This window comes from Equus przewalskii, chromosome 21 (genome assembly GCF_037783145.1).
Source record: "Equus przewalskii isolate Varuska chromosome 21, EquPr2, whole genome shotgun sequence".
In the NCBI taxonomy this organism is placed as follows: domain Eukaryota; kingdom Metazoa; phylum Chordata; class Mammalia; order Perissodactyla; family Equidae; genus Equus; species Equus przewalskii.
In genome coordinates, this window is record NC_091851.1 from 25,719,254 (window position 1) to 25,736,931 (window position 17,678).

The following is a 17,678-nucleotide window of genomic DNA, read 5'->3' on the forward strand; positions in this document are numbered from 1 at the left end:
CACTTGGAGAGCTACCACCTTGACTCCAGCCACGTGGTCATTTCGTGCAGCTACTTCCAGCCATTTTTCTCTCTTTGCTAAAGGCTGCGTGTGGGATGGATTCGCCTTGGCATTACAGCTTTTTCTTACCTTTCATGTCCACCTGGTTTTCAAATCGGTCCAGTGACAGAGTGACACAGCGTACCAGCATGTTGGAGTCCACCAGCGAGCTGTTAATTTGCTTCAGGAACACCTGGAACTAGAGCAAAGCCCAAGCTCAGACCGCAAGTGGTGGGCTCCTGGCTGGCGATGGCCACGGCCCAGGGCGGGCAATCACTGCAAGGGGCACTGATCTGCCCCGACTGAGCTCTTACCAATAGCAAGACCAAGGCTCAGGCAAGTTGGGTGACCTGCACTTACAACCTGCTAATAAGCAGCTCTAGCAAGAACTCAACACAGACCTTCTGACACCATGGCCAGTGTCCTTTTGCAATGAAGGGTGCCAGACTGCTCTCATTTTTACTTCAACCAGTCTGAGCTGGGTTTCTGTCACACACACACACCCTGTGAACCTAACATACCAGGCCCAGTCCCGTCCTTCTTGGCCTCATCATGGCACCCACCATACTGCTAATGAACGTTTGCTGAAGACTGCCCACTGACTGCCCAGTATTCTCCAATTTAACACCAGCACCTGAAGACTGGCAAGGTCCAGGGCTTCAAGATAACTTCCGGACAGTGCAGTGAACCCTGTGGAGCCCTGGCTTAGTCTTACCTTTGCATCAGTGTTGATGTATTTATTGAATCTCTTGAATGCATCAACGTTGAACTTCATCAGCTCCCCCAGGAGGTCAAAGTAACTCTGGAGCACATCCCTCGACTTGCACTCACTATCCACAATGCAGTACAGGATGTGCTGGGGGTGGGAGAAGACAGGGTAAAGGAAGGAGAGTGGCTGAGCCCTGGGGCCAACAAGCAGCTGTGGCTGCTGCCCCCAGGCTGTGCTCATCTAAGCTGCCCCTCCTGCCTTCCACCAGGGCCTGGAATGTAGCTCAGACCACATGACGTTTGGTTTAAGCAAGCATCCAGGTCAACAGAACCTGCACCCCTGTCTAGAATCTCATCTGAGGATGCTGGTGGCTCCAAGGGCAGGGCCAGGCTTGAAATACCTCACTAGAAGGTAGCGGCAAGTTGGGGTATGTAGTCATGACCTCTCTTGTTTGCCCAAGGCTCAGATCTAAAGCCTCTGACCTGCTTTGTGGTTACCAAGACGGCCAGAGCTCTCCAGCTCACAGGTGAGGGGAGCTGTCTCCCGATGTAACATCGGCCACTGCCGGAGAACTGAGGCCATTTACGTAGATGAAGCACAGGATTTAAGGGAACGGGACACATTTTGACCCCACGGTTTGTCTCTATGCTTATGAATGAAAAAGTTTACACTGAAATGAATGAACTTTTATCAAGAACATAAAGCCAATTTAACCCTTTATCTGATAGTTTTCTACGATAAACTTTCCATGTTGCATTTTCCTGAAGTTTTATAATGATTTGAATCAATTCTTTTCCTTATGGATTTTACAATTCATGGGTCAGTTTTTTCTTTGCATCCCTTTTTTTTTAAGCCAACTATAGCTTTGGTCATTTTGTTCCCCCACTTTTGTAAGTTTTGCTATTTCTGAAGGCCACTTTTTAATAAAGGGAAATTAACTTTTAGTTAGTAGCAAAATATCCTGAGGGTCAAAAGGCCTTGCTGGGTAACTCTTTAGACTCCTACACTCCTCTATGGCCACCTCCCAAATCCCTCCGCACCCACGGGGAACCCAGAATTGTCGATTCAGGGGAAATACTAGGGCAATCTGCACTGACATTTTAAAATAAAAAGATCTAGTCTGCTTCTCACCAGGTGTCTAGGTTTCAGGACAGGAAAGCAATGCATGGGGCTGACGGGAGAATGGGACACCCAACACCCTGGTTCCTCCAGGCCATTACCTCCAGAAGGCCTCGCTTCAGCAGGAACATCTGGTCAGCATAGGAGGTGGTCCCTCGGAGGAAACTCTCCACAGCCCGGGCTTGCCAAAACCTGCGACCCAAATGTTGACCCCTGGCCCAGGTGGCTAAGGCTGCCCTCTTTTGGCCCATGCTCCATTCACCCATGTTTGCTGCCTTTTCTATTCAACAGACACTTACTGAACATCTACCAGGCATCAGGCCTCATGGTGGGCTGTGGGGACACAGCAAGAGTCCCCCTCCTAACAGAGCTGACAGCTCAGTGGGGAACAGTCCTCTATTTGGTTCTGTCTGGAAGGAGTTATGTCTCAAAGAAGGTGGCAACTAGGATCAAAGGGCTGGCCCCAGTGAGACACATGTGAAAATGAACTCTAGGCTTTGCCCCTTCAGAAGAACAGAAGGATATGGAAGAGAGGGGCTAGGAATGCATGAAGGAATTGGATGGATGTGTGTGAATGGGCCACTGAGCTCACTTCTGATGGGCTGTCCTAGAGAAGAGATGGCTGATGTTGACTGAGTGGTCCCAGAGGGCAGAGCTGGGATCCATGAGGGGGAGGCTGGACAAGGCAGGCTGAGTTGACAGGGGCACATTTGGGCAAGGAGCCTATTGACAACTCACACTCGGCCCTGATGGAATGCCTCCCTTACCACTACTCCTGTCCACAGCCTTCGAGACTCATGTTTAGATGAGTTTAAGGAACTCTGAGAAGCCCTCCCTGTCCATGCCCACCCCACCAGCCCCCAGCTGGGGAAGGGGCATTCCTTTGCTCCCACAGCTCCTGGGGCAGGTCCTGGCTCCATTTCTTTCCACATTGCATTGAAACAGGTTTATTTTCATGCTTTTTTCCCACAATCCAGGGGACTCCATGTGGGCAGGGACTATATCTCCTATTTTTCTTCCACCTGTCCAGTGCCAGCACAGAATAGGTGGTTGGTGAATGCTTGGTCAATTTCTGAAATACAATGCTGGCAAAGCAGAAGCTAACACATACCTGCTAAGTCAACAAAAGGGAAGACGGCAGCCAAATCCCCTCGCCCCCACAGTAACCAGACAGCCAGGGTGGAAGATGGTGACTACAGGAGGTATTTCTAACCACTTGAGAAACACCCAGCTCCTGGGCCCCTCCGGAGTGGCTGGTGCCTGTCCCCAGACCTACCTGAAAGATGACTCGGCTGGCTCCTTCTTCATGACCTGTAGCAGACGAGTTAATAAGCCTCTTTTCCCGTCACACACCAAACTCCTGAAATAAAACAGACAGGGATACTAGTGGCTGATAGGGGCTAAAGTTCCACTTGGCTGAAGGACTGTTATTTTGGGGTCCTGGGGCTGGGTCTCTCTGCTGTCTTAGGTGGGTGAAAAAACACGGGGACATTTCCAAGCCAGCAGGATGTCCTCCTGCTCTACCCAGGCCCAGAGCACCCCAAAGACTCCTGAATCTTAGAACTGAATAGCCAAGTGCATTCACGCTGCGTCTTAGGCTAGTCTTCCCTTCCCAGACCCAATGGCAAGTGATCAGAGGCCGGAAACATATCCAGAATCAGAAAAAAGACTCAGAACTGCTGGAGGGAGAGCTATTTACACCAAAAGTGAGTTTGAAACACCATGACAGAGTTTACCAAATGGGGTGAAGTCTCTGCCAACAGGCTGAGGCACGGAGTATCCTGGGTCCCAGGTTCAGCTCCAGCTGGCCTTGGACAAGTACCCGTGCCTCTGGGCCTCAGCTTCCTGGTCTTGATGAGGAAATGACTTAGGCTGCATCATGAGGGAGAGAGGGCCAGGCAGGCCAGATTTCTGGCCCTTAAACTCCCTTTTCAAATAGAACAGCTCTACTTTTATCCACTACAGACATTGGGGCACGATTTCACTTGAACGATGAGTTCTGCAGCCTTTAAAAAACAAAAAAAGCCTGGGGAATTGTGACTCTTGTTGCCGGATACAGTCCTCCCTGCCCTGACTGCCGTGAGCCTGTGACCTTCTTCAGAAGGTAGGGCAAACATAACCCAGCTAATGGGACTTGGCAAAAGGCAAGAAAGGAGCATGTCAGCAAAGATGAGTGACGAGGGGGCAGGGCACATATGACCTTTGGCAGGTGACCTCTCCGAGCCCCTGCTCCCTCATCTGTGAAGTGGCGGTCATGATGGCACTTCCCTCCTAAGACTGCTGTGGGGCTCCGATGAGACAACACAGGTGACGTTAGGACAGTCCCTGACACACAGGCGCCCTCAGGACATTGGAGCTACATATGAGTGAGACAGGACAAGTACTCACACCTGTGTACACCCATCTGCGAGCCCTGGGGCATGCAGGCAGCAATGCTCACCCCGCCCATGCTCACCTGTCAGTGTTGAGGACAGCTTCCACCTCGGGGATGTTGGCCTTGAGAGAGATGGCACTGAGTTCGTTCAGCTCCTGGTTGTTGAGCAGCAGGTATTTGTTCCTGAAACAAATGGGTGTGAGAGGCTAAAGGACAAGAACCAGGACTGCTGGGTCAGTACTGGGCTAGTTCCCTGCCCATTCCTGTGAAGAGAACCTGAGAATCCCCAGGAACCCTCCCCTGTCACTGCTTACCCCAGAGCCAGCATTCTGCAGGAGGGCACACGGGCTCTCAGGCGATGGGCCCCAACCCCAGCCTATGCCTGCCACAGTCACCAAGAGCACCTTCCCTGAGCATCTCCAGGCCTTTCTTTTGTCACTGAACATTTCTTTTTGATTTCTCAAAGGCACTTCCAACTCAGTGATGTCCAAATCAAACTTGTCATTTTACTTCTTAAACCTGATCCTATTCCAGCATTCCCACTAGGAGCCCTGAGTTGGCTGTGACACTCCCTCCTTCACCTTTCACATCCAGGCCTTCCATCACCCAAGCCATGCGGACAGAAGCAGCTTCCCAAATGGCCTCCCCCCAGCAAGCGATTCCATACACAGCTCTCAGAGTGATCTTCAGAAAACAGGAATCTGATCATAACAGGTCACTCACCTGTTCAAAATACTCCTAGTTTTGCAACGCTTCAGAATATATAAAATCCAAGCCAGTGGACATGACTCATAGGCCCTGTGGCCAGGCTACCAACCACCTTTGCAGCCTCACCCTGAGCCAAGCCCCTGTCACTCGCATCATCGGCCACACTGGCCTTCCTGAAGAGACCGTGCTTCCTCCTACAGGGGCCTCTGCCCACATCATGGCTTCTAGCTAGAACACTCACCCTCTCACTCCTCCCTTCGACCCAATTTACTACTTCCAACCCTTCAGGGCTCAGCTGACAAGTTACCTCTGAAGGGAAGAGCTCCTGACCACTCTCGGGCAAGGTCAGGATCTTGTCAAATGATTTCTCACAGAACCACACTCTTTTCCTCCAGAATACTATCTCCATTTGTCACTGTACATTCAATGGTCTAATTCTCTGACTAATGTCCCTCTCCCCTCCGGAACCGTACCCTTCACGAGAGCATGGCTGTTTTCATTCATTGCTGTCTCCCCAGAGTCTAGCACAGTGCCTGGCACACACAAGTGCTCAGATTTAAGAGTCTGATGAAAGCTAGGGACCCATTTCCTCAGGGAAAAAAGTGCACATTCAGAACACACTGGTGCTGTTCAGAGGGTTCACATACTTCTGGAGCTTAAGGCCTTCAGACAGAGAACCTCTCAAAGAGGATGGTCAACATGATCAACATGATCCAGACGAAAGTTGCAAGGTGAAGGGCCTTGGGACCACATTTGTCCTGAGGCATGTTCCGTTAGTTTAGACAATGTTTCAGAAGAATTTAAACCACATTTAAAAATCAGAACCTTTCACATAAATGTTAATTTCGGGCTTTCCCAGAAGCCATGCAACAGTGGGCCCAGCTTCCTGTACACCAACCGTTGGCAAAAGCTGAGCAGTGGTTGCCTGTGTGTTCTAGCTCATCAAGGTCCCCACCACACTGTCTCTCCAGTACTAAGGTCAAGGGTCAACTGCCATTCACCCCTCCTCTGCACTGTTTTCATTACAGCAGAGAATCATTCTCCCACACATTCTCTATCAAAGGTTTAAAAAAAAAAAAAAAAAAAAAGGAGGGCAGAATGTGTTTCAAGGAAAATGGGAGAGAGCACATGTCCTTGTGCTGGTGAAGCATATTCCATCTATTCAGTAAGCAAATACTCAGCCCACTCTGCCCATCTGAGGTTCCTGCTGGCCCCTGTGAATAGCCAACTGTCTGCTCCTGGTTCAGAGGGACCGACTGTTGAGAGATGTATTGACTCCAAGGGTAATAAGGGCCAGTAACCTCCGGACTCACTTCCTAGGGTGGCTGTGAGGGCTAAGGGAAAGCTCAGCATTGTGCCCGGCATAAAGGAAGGGCAGCCACATGTGGTAACACTGAGGTGACAGTAGCTCTCACAGCTCCCAGGTCCTCCTCCTGAGCTGAGGTCAGCGATGGGATAAAGAGAGGAGAGAAGACAGCGCAACAACTCTCCTTCCAGGGACGGCTTGTACTTACTCGTGGTGGTCACTGAAACTCTGGAGAAGCCTCAAAAACTGTATCTTCAAGGTGATGTCCTAAAATACATGTGCATCCTTGACGTTAGAACCATAGTCACAATGTTCCAAAAGAACACAATGCTCTGGTGAGAGCCTGGGCGTGTCACTTTGCTTCTCTGAGCCTCTGTCCTCATGTACAATGAGGACTTTTCTTTAGTAAAAAAACCCTCTGTTGACTTCCACATCTGGCCAACAGCAGATTAAGCTAATGTGGACCATTCCTGCTAAAAATACCCCAACATACTTGATAAAAAATAACCAAAATTCTTTTAAATGTCTAAGGCTAAGTTCTTAAAAAGAAACAGAAATCCATAGGAATCAGAAATGAAAAAGAACTGCGTTCCGAGCAATGAGCACAAGAGCTGAAGGTCTGCAGCTCCAGGTGGGGTGGAGAAGTGGAAACGAGACTTATTCATGCCAGGGCTTCAGTTTTAGTGCCCTGCAGGGACCAGATAGAACCTTGGGCCTGTGTAATGCCTGGCGAGTGTATATATTTGCTGAAAGAAGGGCTAGAAAAACCCCACCAACCAGCCCAGGGAGCTGGCAAAGAAGCCTGTCTCTGCCAGGGTGCTGCTGGTGGTGGAGGGGAGCCCCCAGGAGGAGGAGGACCCTGGGCTCACACTACCAGAGCAGTAGGGCCAAGACACTCAGCATGAAAACTGGCCCTGGAACATCGTAGCCCCTGCCTGAAATACCTGGCAAACAAAAGCAAAGCACTCTGTAGAAACACCTCCAGAGCCCAGGCTACAGAGGTACTCAGGGAAAACAAGCCGCCTGAAGGAGACCTCTCCATAAACATTACAGAACACGAGGCAACACTCCACCCCGAGCTGAGTGTGAAGACTCAGACGCAACTATTAGTACCATGAGCAATCCGAAAGAGCCCATGATAAAGTATGTTAAAAGAGATAAAACGCAATAGAAAACAAAACATTAATATAATGAATAAAGACTAAGTAGTTTTTGACAAAGAGCCAGACAAAATGTCTAGAAATACGGAATATATTCACTTGAAATTAAAAACTCAAATGGATGAGTGAAAGGCAAACCTGACAAGGCCAAAGAGAAACACAGTAACCTGGAAGATAAGGCACTGGGGAAAGCCCCCAGAAGGTAGCACAGAGACCAGGGAGGATGGTTGTGCGGCACTTTAAGGTCCAAGAGCACTTTCCCCATCACACTGGTGGCCGAGCCTCTGCATGGCCCATGAGGCCAGCAGTCAAGGGAAGGTGATCTTCCTTTTGCAAGAAACAGAGGCTCAAAGATTCAGTGACTTGTTCAAGCTCTCCCAACAAGCTGAGTGGCACCACAGGCCTCCTGACTCCCAGCTCAGTGCTCTCTCTAGGGCATGGTGAGAGAGACCAGGTGGAGGTGAGCCCTTGATCCCTTAAAAAAAGCAAGCATCATAAAGCCTTTTCTGGATGCAGACCATTGGCTGTGCGTGATTCTAGAAGGCAAAACTACTGTCAGTGGGTGTGCATCACAATGGGGTAGAGTACAGAATGAGGAAAAAATTGCTGCTAGGTAATGGAATGGCCCTGCCTCAGTGGAAGTGAGCTCTCCATCCCAGAAATGTACAAAGGGAAGCTGGTTGGAGGGCCTCAAAAGGGATTTCTGCATGGGTAGAGGGGTGGGGTCAGATCCTTCCTCAAGGCAGCTTCTAATGACAGGCTTATATAGGCTATGACTTCCAGTTTCTGTACTCTCAAAGGAGGAGATATCAAAGGCTCAACAGCAGGTCTTGAAACAACTACTCCTAGTAAGTAAGGCCCATCTGTTGCCAGGGTCCCTTGCTCACCGGGCTACAGTCACAGTTCTGGTTGTGACCGTGGAGAACAAGGGCAGACGCTGAATGCTTCCTCCAAATCAGCTTGTCAAACAAATTATTGAGTCCAGGGATCAGCTTGAACTCTGCGATCATTCTGTGAACCTGGATACAGGGGTACAAAGGCAAAAATATTAAGACAAATGTGCTGTGAAGATCTAGCAAAGCCTCATGCTCAGCACATACAATACCAACCTTCAGGATGAAGAAGGCAACAGTTAGTAGAGATTGTTGAGATTTACAGAAAACATCCACACTTACTCTGCTCCTCACTACCTCTCCCATTCCACACAAAGATACTTTTAAACTCTGCTCATTAATCCTCACAACAACCCTACTCACACTCTACAGCAGGTCCTTTTTTAAGAATATGAGTTTTGGTTTCTGCTAGCCCTGGGTTTGACTATCGGTGCCACCATGTACAAACTTTGTAACCTTAAAATCCTTAACCTTTCTAGTTTGTTCCCTCCTCAAACCATTAAAATAAAAACACCCCTCATGCTTCACAGTAGGATAAATTTCAACTGGAGGCATGATAAAAATATTTTAAAAAGAAACTAAAGATCCTAGAAAAATCTATGTGAAGTTTTTTTTTAAATTATCAAACAGTGAGAAAGACTTTCTCAAGTTTTATACTAAACCTAGAAGCCAAAAGGGAATATTGTTGAATTCGACCACATAAACCTTTTAAAATTCTCCATGGCAAAACTCACAATAAGCAAAGTCACAAGTCAAATATGACAAATGGAGAACATATTCGCAATCTTGTGTCACTGGCAAAAAGCTAATTTCCTCTATAAGGAATCCTACAAATTTCTTAAACAAAAAGACTAACCCTACAGAAAAAAAGTGGGCAAAGGATATAGACAAGATATAGACAGGAAAATATAAAAGGTTCTTCAATATATGGAAAGTGCTCAGCCTCACTTATAATACTGAAAGAAATTCAGATCATTTTTCACTTTTTCAGATTGGCAAAGAAGAAAAAGTTTTATAATACTGTGTTGATGAGCTGGGCCTCAGGCACACTCACTCATATGCTGCTGGTGGGAGGCCATATTGGTACTACTTGTAGAAGGAAGATAGTTTGGCAGTATCTCTAAAAATCACAAATGCGTATTCCTTTTGACCAGCAATTCTACTTTTAGGAATTTATTCTCAGACAGATCCATATAAATACTAAATGACATATGTACAAAGTTACTCACGGCAGCATTAGCTGTAATACCAAAAAAACAGACATAACCTATACTTCCATCAACGGGGATTGGTTGCATAAATTATAGTGCACTCATTCAATGGGATATGAGGCACAAGTAAAAAAGAATCAAGGTCTTTTATGTGTACAACTGAAAATTCACCAAGACATATTAAGAAAACAAGTGTGTATATGCTATATTACTGATTGTGTTAAGAAAACAAGACAGGAATATATTTGCTTTTATAAGGATAAAATGTCTCTAGAAGGATACTTTAATAACTTAGAATTAGATGCTTCATGGAAGAACCAGAATGTTCAGGATCAGAGGGGAGAAAGGCTTCACTGATACTTATTTATATCTCCTAACATAGAACCATGTGAATTATTTATCTATTAAAAAACGATTTTTTACATAACATAAAACAAAGCTATCACTACCTCTTCTCAGGGCTGTTGTAAGGATAAAGTCAGAAAATGTAAGTAAAGTCCTCAGCACAGCACCAGTGCTCATTAATTTCCATTTTACAAAGGGAAAGGGAAGTTCAGCAGGACCGATTTGGGCAAGGCGGTGGTGGAAATGTCACCCTAACTCAGGTGTTCTGATCCTAAAGCCTGCCCCTTTCCAGACCACCAAAGGCATGAAATTATCTTGGGAGACCAGAACTTGACAAAGCTGTGACTCTGGGCAATGTTCTTTGAGCCCAAGTCCCTTGATGGAAAATGAGGGGTAATGAAGCTGGTGAAAGGACTCAATGAGGTAATGTGGAGAAAGCTCAGGGCCTGATTGACAGAAAGTGCTGGGAAAAAATGAGTACTGTATTGATTATTTTCATTAGCACCACAGGCACAGAACTTATGACATTTGGGGATCGTTTTCAGTCTAGTGATTTCAATTTAGCCAAGACTGGTCAGAGAACTTGGCCCAAATGCACACCAATAAGGCCATTCTAAGGAGAAGCCTTCCGGGAGACCCAGCCAGGGAAACATTCTTCCCTTGCTACCCGAGTCAAGGCGGGTCTGCTGATCCAGGTCCCCACAGTGCCTGGCATACAGTAGAAACACAGTAAATGCAGACTGTGCAAATGAGGACGTGCCAGCATAACACTGGTTCTCAGTTAGGCAGGATTCTGAGGCCAACCAGTAGTCCCTCCCAAGGAAGCAGCAGCTGTCATCACACAGTTGAACTAAAGAACAAAATTCGTAGAAACTAGGTAACATAAAGGCCCAGGGAGCAGGGAACTGTTGTGGAGGGGACAGAAAGAAGAGTCAGGGCAGCAGAGTTTAAATCCTGGCTCTACGGAGGCCTGGAGACTGAGAACACAGCCCTTTTTGTACCTTGGTTTTGGTTTTCTCAAGCACCAGGTGAGGGGAGAAGGGGGTCACCACCTACTGTATAAAATACCAAATACCCCAAAATTCAAATACGAATAACTGTGAAAATGCCTCAAAAAAGTAAAAGTACTCAACACATGTAAGACATCACAATGATTATTTTTTATAACAAATATATTCCATGTTGAAGGAAGGAGCCCCAACACTGGACATCTCATCCAGTGTGCTGCTTTTAAATACCAACCATATGCTGACGACCCCCAAAGTTATACTTCCAGCCTTGACCTCTCCCTTAACTCCAGGTGCAGGTAATGCAAGTGCCAATTCTAACAGACACCTCGACCCTAACTTATTCAAACTGAACTCCTCACCTTCCTCCCTAAGCCTCCCCCTCCATTCCTTACTTACCAGTCTTAACCATCTCAATAAATGGCAAATCCATCCTCCAACCTGCTTAGGCCAAGAACCTGGGAAGGAGTTAAGGAAGCTATCCTTAATTCCTTTCTTATGCCCCATCCAAACTATCAGCAAATCGCATCTCTTCTACCTGCAAATATCCAGAATGCAAGCACTTCTCACCACACCCACCATCAACATGCTGGTCCTAGCCACTATCATCTCTTTCACACAGCAGCCAGAGGGGTGACTTCCCATTTCGCTCTGAGTAAACACCAAGGTCCTTAAAATAGCCTATGAAAGCCTGATGGGATCTGGGTCCCTGCGACCCCTCAGGCCTCCTCTCCTTGCTGCTTGCTTCAGTCCATCCCCCCAGCTTCCTTACTGTTCCACCAATCCGCCAGGCACACTCCCACCTCAGGGGCTTGCTCACCTCCACCTTGCCTCAGGGATCAGCAGGCCTGGCTACCTCACTTTCTTCAGGACACTGCCACGCCAGATGTCATCTTTGCACTGAGTCTTTTCCCTGGCTACCCTATCTAAAACTGCTCCTCACTCGTAAAATGGGATAACTGCACCTATCTCACACAGAGCTCTGTGAGAGTCCAGCGTCGGACTCAAAAAGGTGCTTAAGAACTGCTGAGCTCCTAGCCTCCCCTCCCCTTTATTACCCCCTCCCCTATGCCTAGGAGAGGGCTACTTCTCCCCTATCTTGAAGAGGAGAGCTGCATACTTCCAGAGCCCTCCTTCTCCTTTTGTAGGTTATGGGCCCCTGCTCCTCCCTCCTGGAACTGCTTCAAGGCTCAGGGAACTCCAGCAAGTCGCCTAGTTTTCAAAACTTGACATAGCTCTGGGCTCTGGCCCACCGTCCTGGGCCCCCATCAGACTGGCAACTCCTTCACTGCATCCACAAGGCAGTCATCTTGCCAGACACTGACTCTTTAATTCTTCACATGAACAAGGTCAGGCAACATGGCTAAGCTCCCCACTCCGGCCCTGGGCACCAATGCTCTGCCTAGAAATGATGCCTGGAGCAAAGTACAGTGGAAAGACCATAAGCTCTGGAATCAAGACTGATTTCCTGATGTGTAAAATAGGGGTAAGGAAAACAACCCCCATGCTTTGCTGGGCTGGAGAGACAGCTACTCTGAGAGGCGACCTAATGGAGTACTTGGCACACCACAAGCGCCCAGGAAGCATTTGCTCCGGGTTCCCCCTGTTCTGAGATGTGGGGGAGGGGCCCACCTGGTTTCGCTGACGCCCCATCAGCAGCACGCAGAGGACATACAGCACTTCCAGTTTGTACATGATCTCATGCATAATCTTCATTGACTGAGGCAGCTGGGTCCTAGTTGAAGTGTGAGGCAGGCCATTCTCCTCAGAAGCCCCTGGAGGAGGGAATACAATGGAGGCTGAGACAGCCACCAGGAGAAAGGGTTGAGTCACTGCTAGTGAGGAAAGACTACCTTCTCTGAGGGTTGAGGAAAACCCTCAAACCTGCTCTGAACAGACTTGAGGTAACAGAGCCATTGGACTGGGCCCTGAGCCCATGACAGAGACTTTGAAAGCCACGAAACTCCTCTAGGCCCTCAGGAACCAAGCAAACTTAGAAACTTAGAAAAAGTGACTCTGCACATCAGAAGAAAAAAAAAATTTTCTGACTAAATATGGTGAGAGATGTTAACTAGACATATTGTGGTGATCTTTTTGCAATTTATACAAATATCGAATCATTATGTTGTACACCTGAAGCTAATGTTGTATGTCAATTATACCTCAGTAAAAAAAAAAGAAAAACTGACTCTGCAGTTCTATTCTTTCTCATCAACTTTAACATAGTAAAAATATTCTGACACAGTGAAGTAGTAATGTGATCCATTCCTTCTCCCCATATTCCTCTCCCTTTCTACCATCAGACCTTACCCTCCACCCTAAAAAGTCCCCAGATAGACATCTAGCACAAATTGTGTCAAACTCTCTTCAGGTCACAAAAGACTCTGACTACTTGGTCCCTCTGCCTAGATTCCACGAGAAGGCACTGCTGCAAGACTGAGAGGGATCCTTTTTGAAGACTTTTCCCCCCATTTTTCAAAGAACCACCATCTAAAGTTTTCTAAGGTTCAGCTTTCTAAGGCAGACTGGGCATCACGATTGCTATTAGTGATACAGATGAACATATTATCTACTGGCAGATTTTCATTTTACCCAATTTCATTATTAGTAACAACAGAAGCTGCTAAGTGATATTTAGGGGACACTTGATATGTGCCAGGCATCATGTTTTGGGTTTTAGGTAAACAATCTCATTATTCCACTACCAAGTTAAAAACTTCTCAGTGGGTCATGTGAGCCACAGTGGCGTGTACTCTTGAGAAGCCAGTAGAGCAAAGCGATGAAGACCGAGGGCTCTGGAACTACAACTTGCTGGCTGTGTGACACGGGGCAAGTCACCTTCTCACTAGGCCTGAGACTGTTCTGTAAAATGGGAGTAACAGTAGTACTAGAGTGGATGGCTAGGGTGACTGCGAGGAACAAATGAGAACACAAGAAAAGCCCAGCAACTGATTCTTGAGAAGCCTCACTGTTAGGTTCCTATTATTTTAAATGGGTGCTGGTCAGAGTCAGGAGACCTTAGGAGTTATTTCCCCTTAGTTTTCCTAAATTTTAAGGTAAAAGGATGAATCAGCAACTACTAAGGTCCCTTCAAGCTCCTAAGGGAACTGTTATCCTAGAGGCCTTTCGAGAAGGCCAGAAAAACTATACGGTACAGGGCAGTAGTTATCAAATCTATTTAAGTAAGGTGCTTGCAGAGGTCATGGTGATATCACAACATAAGGACCTGACTCCACCCTACAAATTAGAACTGTTTTTTCCAGCCATGTTATGTCACTAATATAAAGTCACAACCCTGGAAGGAGCCCAGCTGCTGAATGAACCATGACTGAGAGGCAGCGTGGCAGTTGTTAAGAGCACAGATTCTGGAGCCAGACTTCTGGGTCTGAGCCCCAGCTCTACCATTCACTAGCTGAGCGGCCTTGGGTAAATTTGCTTGTGTTGCTATGCTTCAGTATCCATCCTGACTTGCAAAACAGGAATAATGGCAATAGTACCTATCTCTTACCAAGGTTGCAAATATTTAAGGATTTAATATACTGAAGACTGCTTAAAACAATGCCTGGCACATGTAAGCAACATGTAAGTATATGTTAAATACAAGTAAAAAATTAACTCTTGAGTTTTTCTGGCAATGCTTGCCTGCTACTTGTCTTCTTTTTAATTTGCAAGCTCTTAATGGCAACTAAAGTAGCAGCGGGCAAAGACTTAAGAAAAGTTTACTGGAGAAAATATAATTGAGAAAATTCTACCTCAAAAAACACAGAAGCAGGTGCAGGGCATGGCACACAAGCCCTCCTCAGTATAAATGTCTGTGGAGAAAGACACAGGCAGCTCGGACTCCTCCCTAAATCTGCCAATCTTTGGTGCCCAGTTTGCACAGGCCTGACAAACTCTCTGGGATAAATATTTTCAAGAAATACAGTTCTCAAAGCAATAGCCAGAGCTTAGCAACAAGGTAATTCCCAAGGAGGACGATGGGAAAACTAGCTTAAGAGGTCTGCGCTTCCCTCCAAATCTCTTTAGTTCCACAAAACATTACCGTGGTCATCACCCTCCATATGTCTGTACTGCATTCTGGGGCATACCCATTCATTTAAAAAAAAAAAAAACAGATTTGAGCTGTAATTCACATACCATACAATTCACTCATTTAAAGTGTACAATTGAGTGGTTCTTACTATCTTCACAGAGTTGTGCAGCCATCACCACAACCAGTTTTAGAGCATTTTTACCACCCCAAAAAGAACTCCTATACTCATCAGCAGCCACTCCCCATTTCCCACCGAACTCCTCAACCTAGACATCCACTAAATGGCTTTCTATCTACAGAATTGCATATTTAGGACATTTCATATAAACGGAATAACAAAATATGTGGTCTTTTGTGTCTAGCTTCTTTCACTTAGCACAATGTTTTCGAGATTCATTCAGGTTGTAGCATACATCAGTACTTCATTTTTTAAATTGCTGAATACTATTCTATTGTATGAATATACCACACACTGTTATCCATTCATCAGATGATAGAATTTGGGTCGTTTCTATATTTTGGCTATTACAAATTTGTTGCAATGAACATTCGTGTGTAGGTTTTTGTGTAAACATATGTTTTCATTATTCCTGGGTACATACCTAGGAGTGGAATTTCTGGGTCATATGGTAACTCTATGTTTAACTTTTTGAGAACTGTTTGAAAATTGCCAGACTGTTTTCCAAAGTGGCTGCACCATTTTTCATGCCCACCAACAGGGAATGAGGGTTCTGAATTCTCCACAACCTTGCTATCTTTTCAATGATAAACATCCCAGGGGGTGTGAAGTGGTATCCGATTGTGGTTTGGGTTTTCATTTCCCTGATGGCTAATGATGTTGAGCATCTTTTCATGTGTTTATTGGCTATTTGTATATCTTCTTTGAAGAGTGTCTATTCAGATCCTTTGCCCATAATCTGAAATGGGTTATCTTTTTATTATTGAGCTGTAGGAATTCTTTATACATCCTAGATTCGAGTCTCTTCTTAGATATATGATTTGCAAAAATGTTCTCCTTCACCCCCTAAAAACATCCTTCCATTCTGTCAGTTGTCTTTTCATTTTCTTGATGTTTTTGAAGCACAAAATGTTTTAATTTTAATAAAGTCCCAGTTATCTATTTTCAGTTTGGTTGCCTGTATTTTAGGTATCATCTGAGAAACCAGTGCCAACTGCAAGGTCACAAAGATTTAGCCCGATGTTTTCTTCTAAGGGTTTTATAGGTTTAGCTCCTACATTTAGGTCTTTGATCCTTTTGAGTTCATATTTATATATGATCTAGGGGGGTATCTAACTTCATTCTTTTGCATGTGGATATCTAATGGTCCCAGCGCCATTTGCTAAAAAGACTATTGTTTCTCCAGTTGAATGGTCTTGGCACTCTTGTTGAAAATCAAGTGACCATGTAAGTCAGAGATTATTTCTCAACTCTCAGTTTATTTCATTGTGTATGTCTCTCCTTATGATAGTAGCACACTGTCTTGATTGCTGTAGCTTTGTGGTAAGTTCTAAAATTACAAAGTGTGAGTCTTCCAACTTTATTCTTCTTTTTCAAGATTTCTTCAGTATTCTGGGTCCCTTGCATTTCCATGTGAATTTTAGGAGCAGCTACTCTATTTCTGTAAAGAAACCAGTTTGGATTTTGACAGGGATTGTACTCAAACTGTATACAGATGTGTAGATCAAGATGTGAAATACTGCTACCTTAACAATACTGAGTCTTCTGATCCATGAACACAAGATGTCTTTCATGGAGATGTCTTTACACTGATTATGTTCTCTTTAATTTCTTTCAAATAATAATGTTTTATAATTTTCAGACTATAAGTTTTGCATTTTTTGTTAAATTTATCCCTAAGTATTTTATTCTTTTTGATTCTCTTATAAAACAAATTTTTTTAAATTTCATTTTTGATTTGTTGATTGCTACTATATAGAATGAATTTTGTATATTGGTCTTCTATCCTGAAACTTTGTTGAACTCATTTATTAGTGGTTTTTTAGTGGATTCCTTAGGTTTTTCTCTATATAAGACCATGCCATCTGTCTATAGAGATATAACTGTTATATCTTTACTTCTTCCTAATATGGATGCCTTTTATTTCTTTTTTCTTGCCTAATTGCCTAGCCAGAATCTCCAGTACAATGTTGAATAGAAATGGAAGGGGCAGGCATCCTTGTCTTGTTTCTTAATCTTAGTGAGGGAAGAGCTTTCAGTCTTTGGCATTAAGCACCTTAGCTGTGGGTTTTTTGCAGATGCCCTTTAACAGGTTGAGGAAGTTCCTTTCTATGTCTAGTCTGAGTGTTTTTATCATGAAGGGGTGTTAGATTTTAACTAATGCCTTTTCTGCACCTATTGAAATGATCATGTAAGTTTTTGTCATTTGTTCTATTGATATGGTGTATTACATTAATTGATTGATTTTCATATATTTAACCAACCTTGCATAAATCTCACTTAGACATGTATATATACTTTTTTTCTTTCAGATTGACATCTGAGTTAACATCTGTTGCCAATCTGCTTTTTTTTCCTTCTTCTTTTCCCCAAAGTCCCCCAGTACACAGCTGCATATTCTAGTTGTGAGTGCCTCTGGCTGTGCTATGTGGGATGCCGCCTCAGCATGGCTGGATGAGTGGTGCCATGTCCACGCCCAGGATCCAAACTGGCAAAACCCTGGGGCACCGAAGCGGAGCATGTGAACTAACCACTCAGCAAGCTGGCCCCTTACATATATATACTTGGTCAGGCGTATAATCCTTCTTGTATGTTG

General features: G+C 45.2%; 1 protein-coding gene across 4 annotated transcripts in view; it reads right to left on the reverse strand.

Moving 5' to 3' along the window:
- Positions 1-17,678, reverse strand: part of TRPC4AP (transient receptor potential cation channel subfamily C member 4 associated protein) — a 70,174-nt gene that overhangs the window by 2,819 nt on the left and 49,677 nt on the right. For 2 of the 4 annotated variants that reach the window (XM_070588166.1, XM_070588169.1), the window contains 8 exons: positions 12,504-12,670; positions 8,303-8,434; positions 6,464-6,522; positions 4,323-4,424; positions 3,144-3,227; positions 1,969-2,059; positions 755-895; positions 130-238 (listed from right to left, as the gene is read on the reverse strand). In XM_070588166.1, coding sequence (XP_070444267.1) covers positions 130-238; positions 755-895; positions 1,969-2,059; positions 3,144-3,227; positions 4,323-4,424; positions 6,464-6,522; positions 8,303-8,434; positions 12,504-12,670 — 885 coding nt within the window. The remainder of the gene's footprint in view (positions 1-129; positions 239-754; positions 896-1,968; positions 2,060-3,143; positions 3,228-4,322; positions 4,425-6,463; positions 6,523-8,302; positions 8,435-12,503; positions 12,671-17,678) is intronic. The other 2 variants (XM_070588168.1, XM_070588170.1) reach the window with 1 other exon arrangement.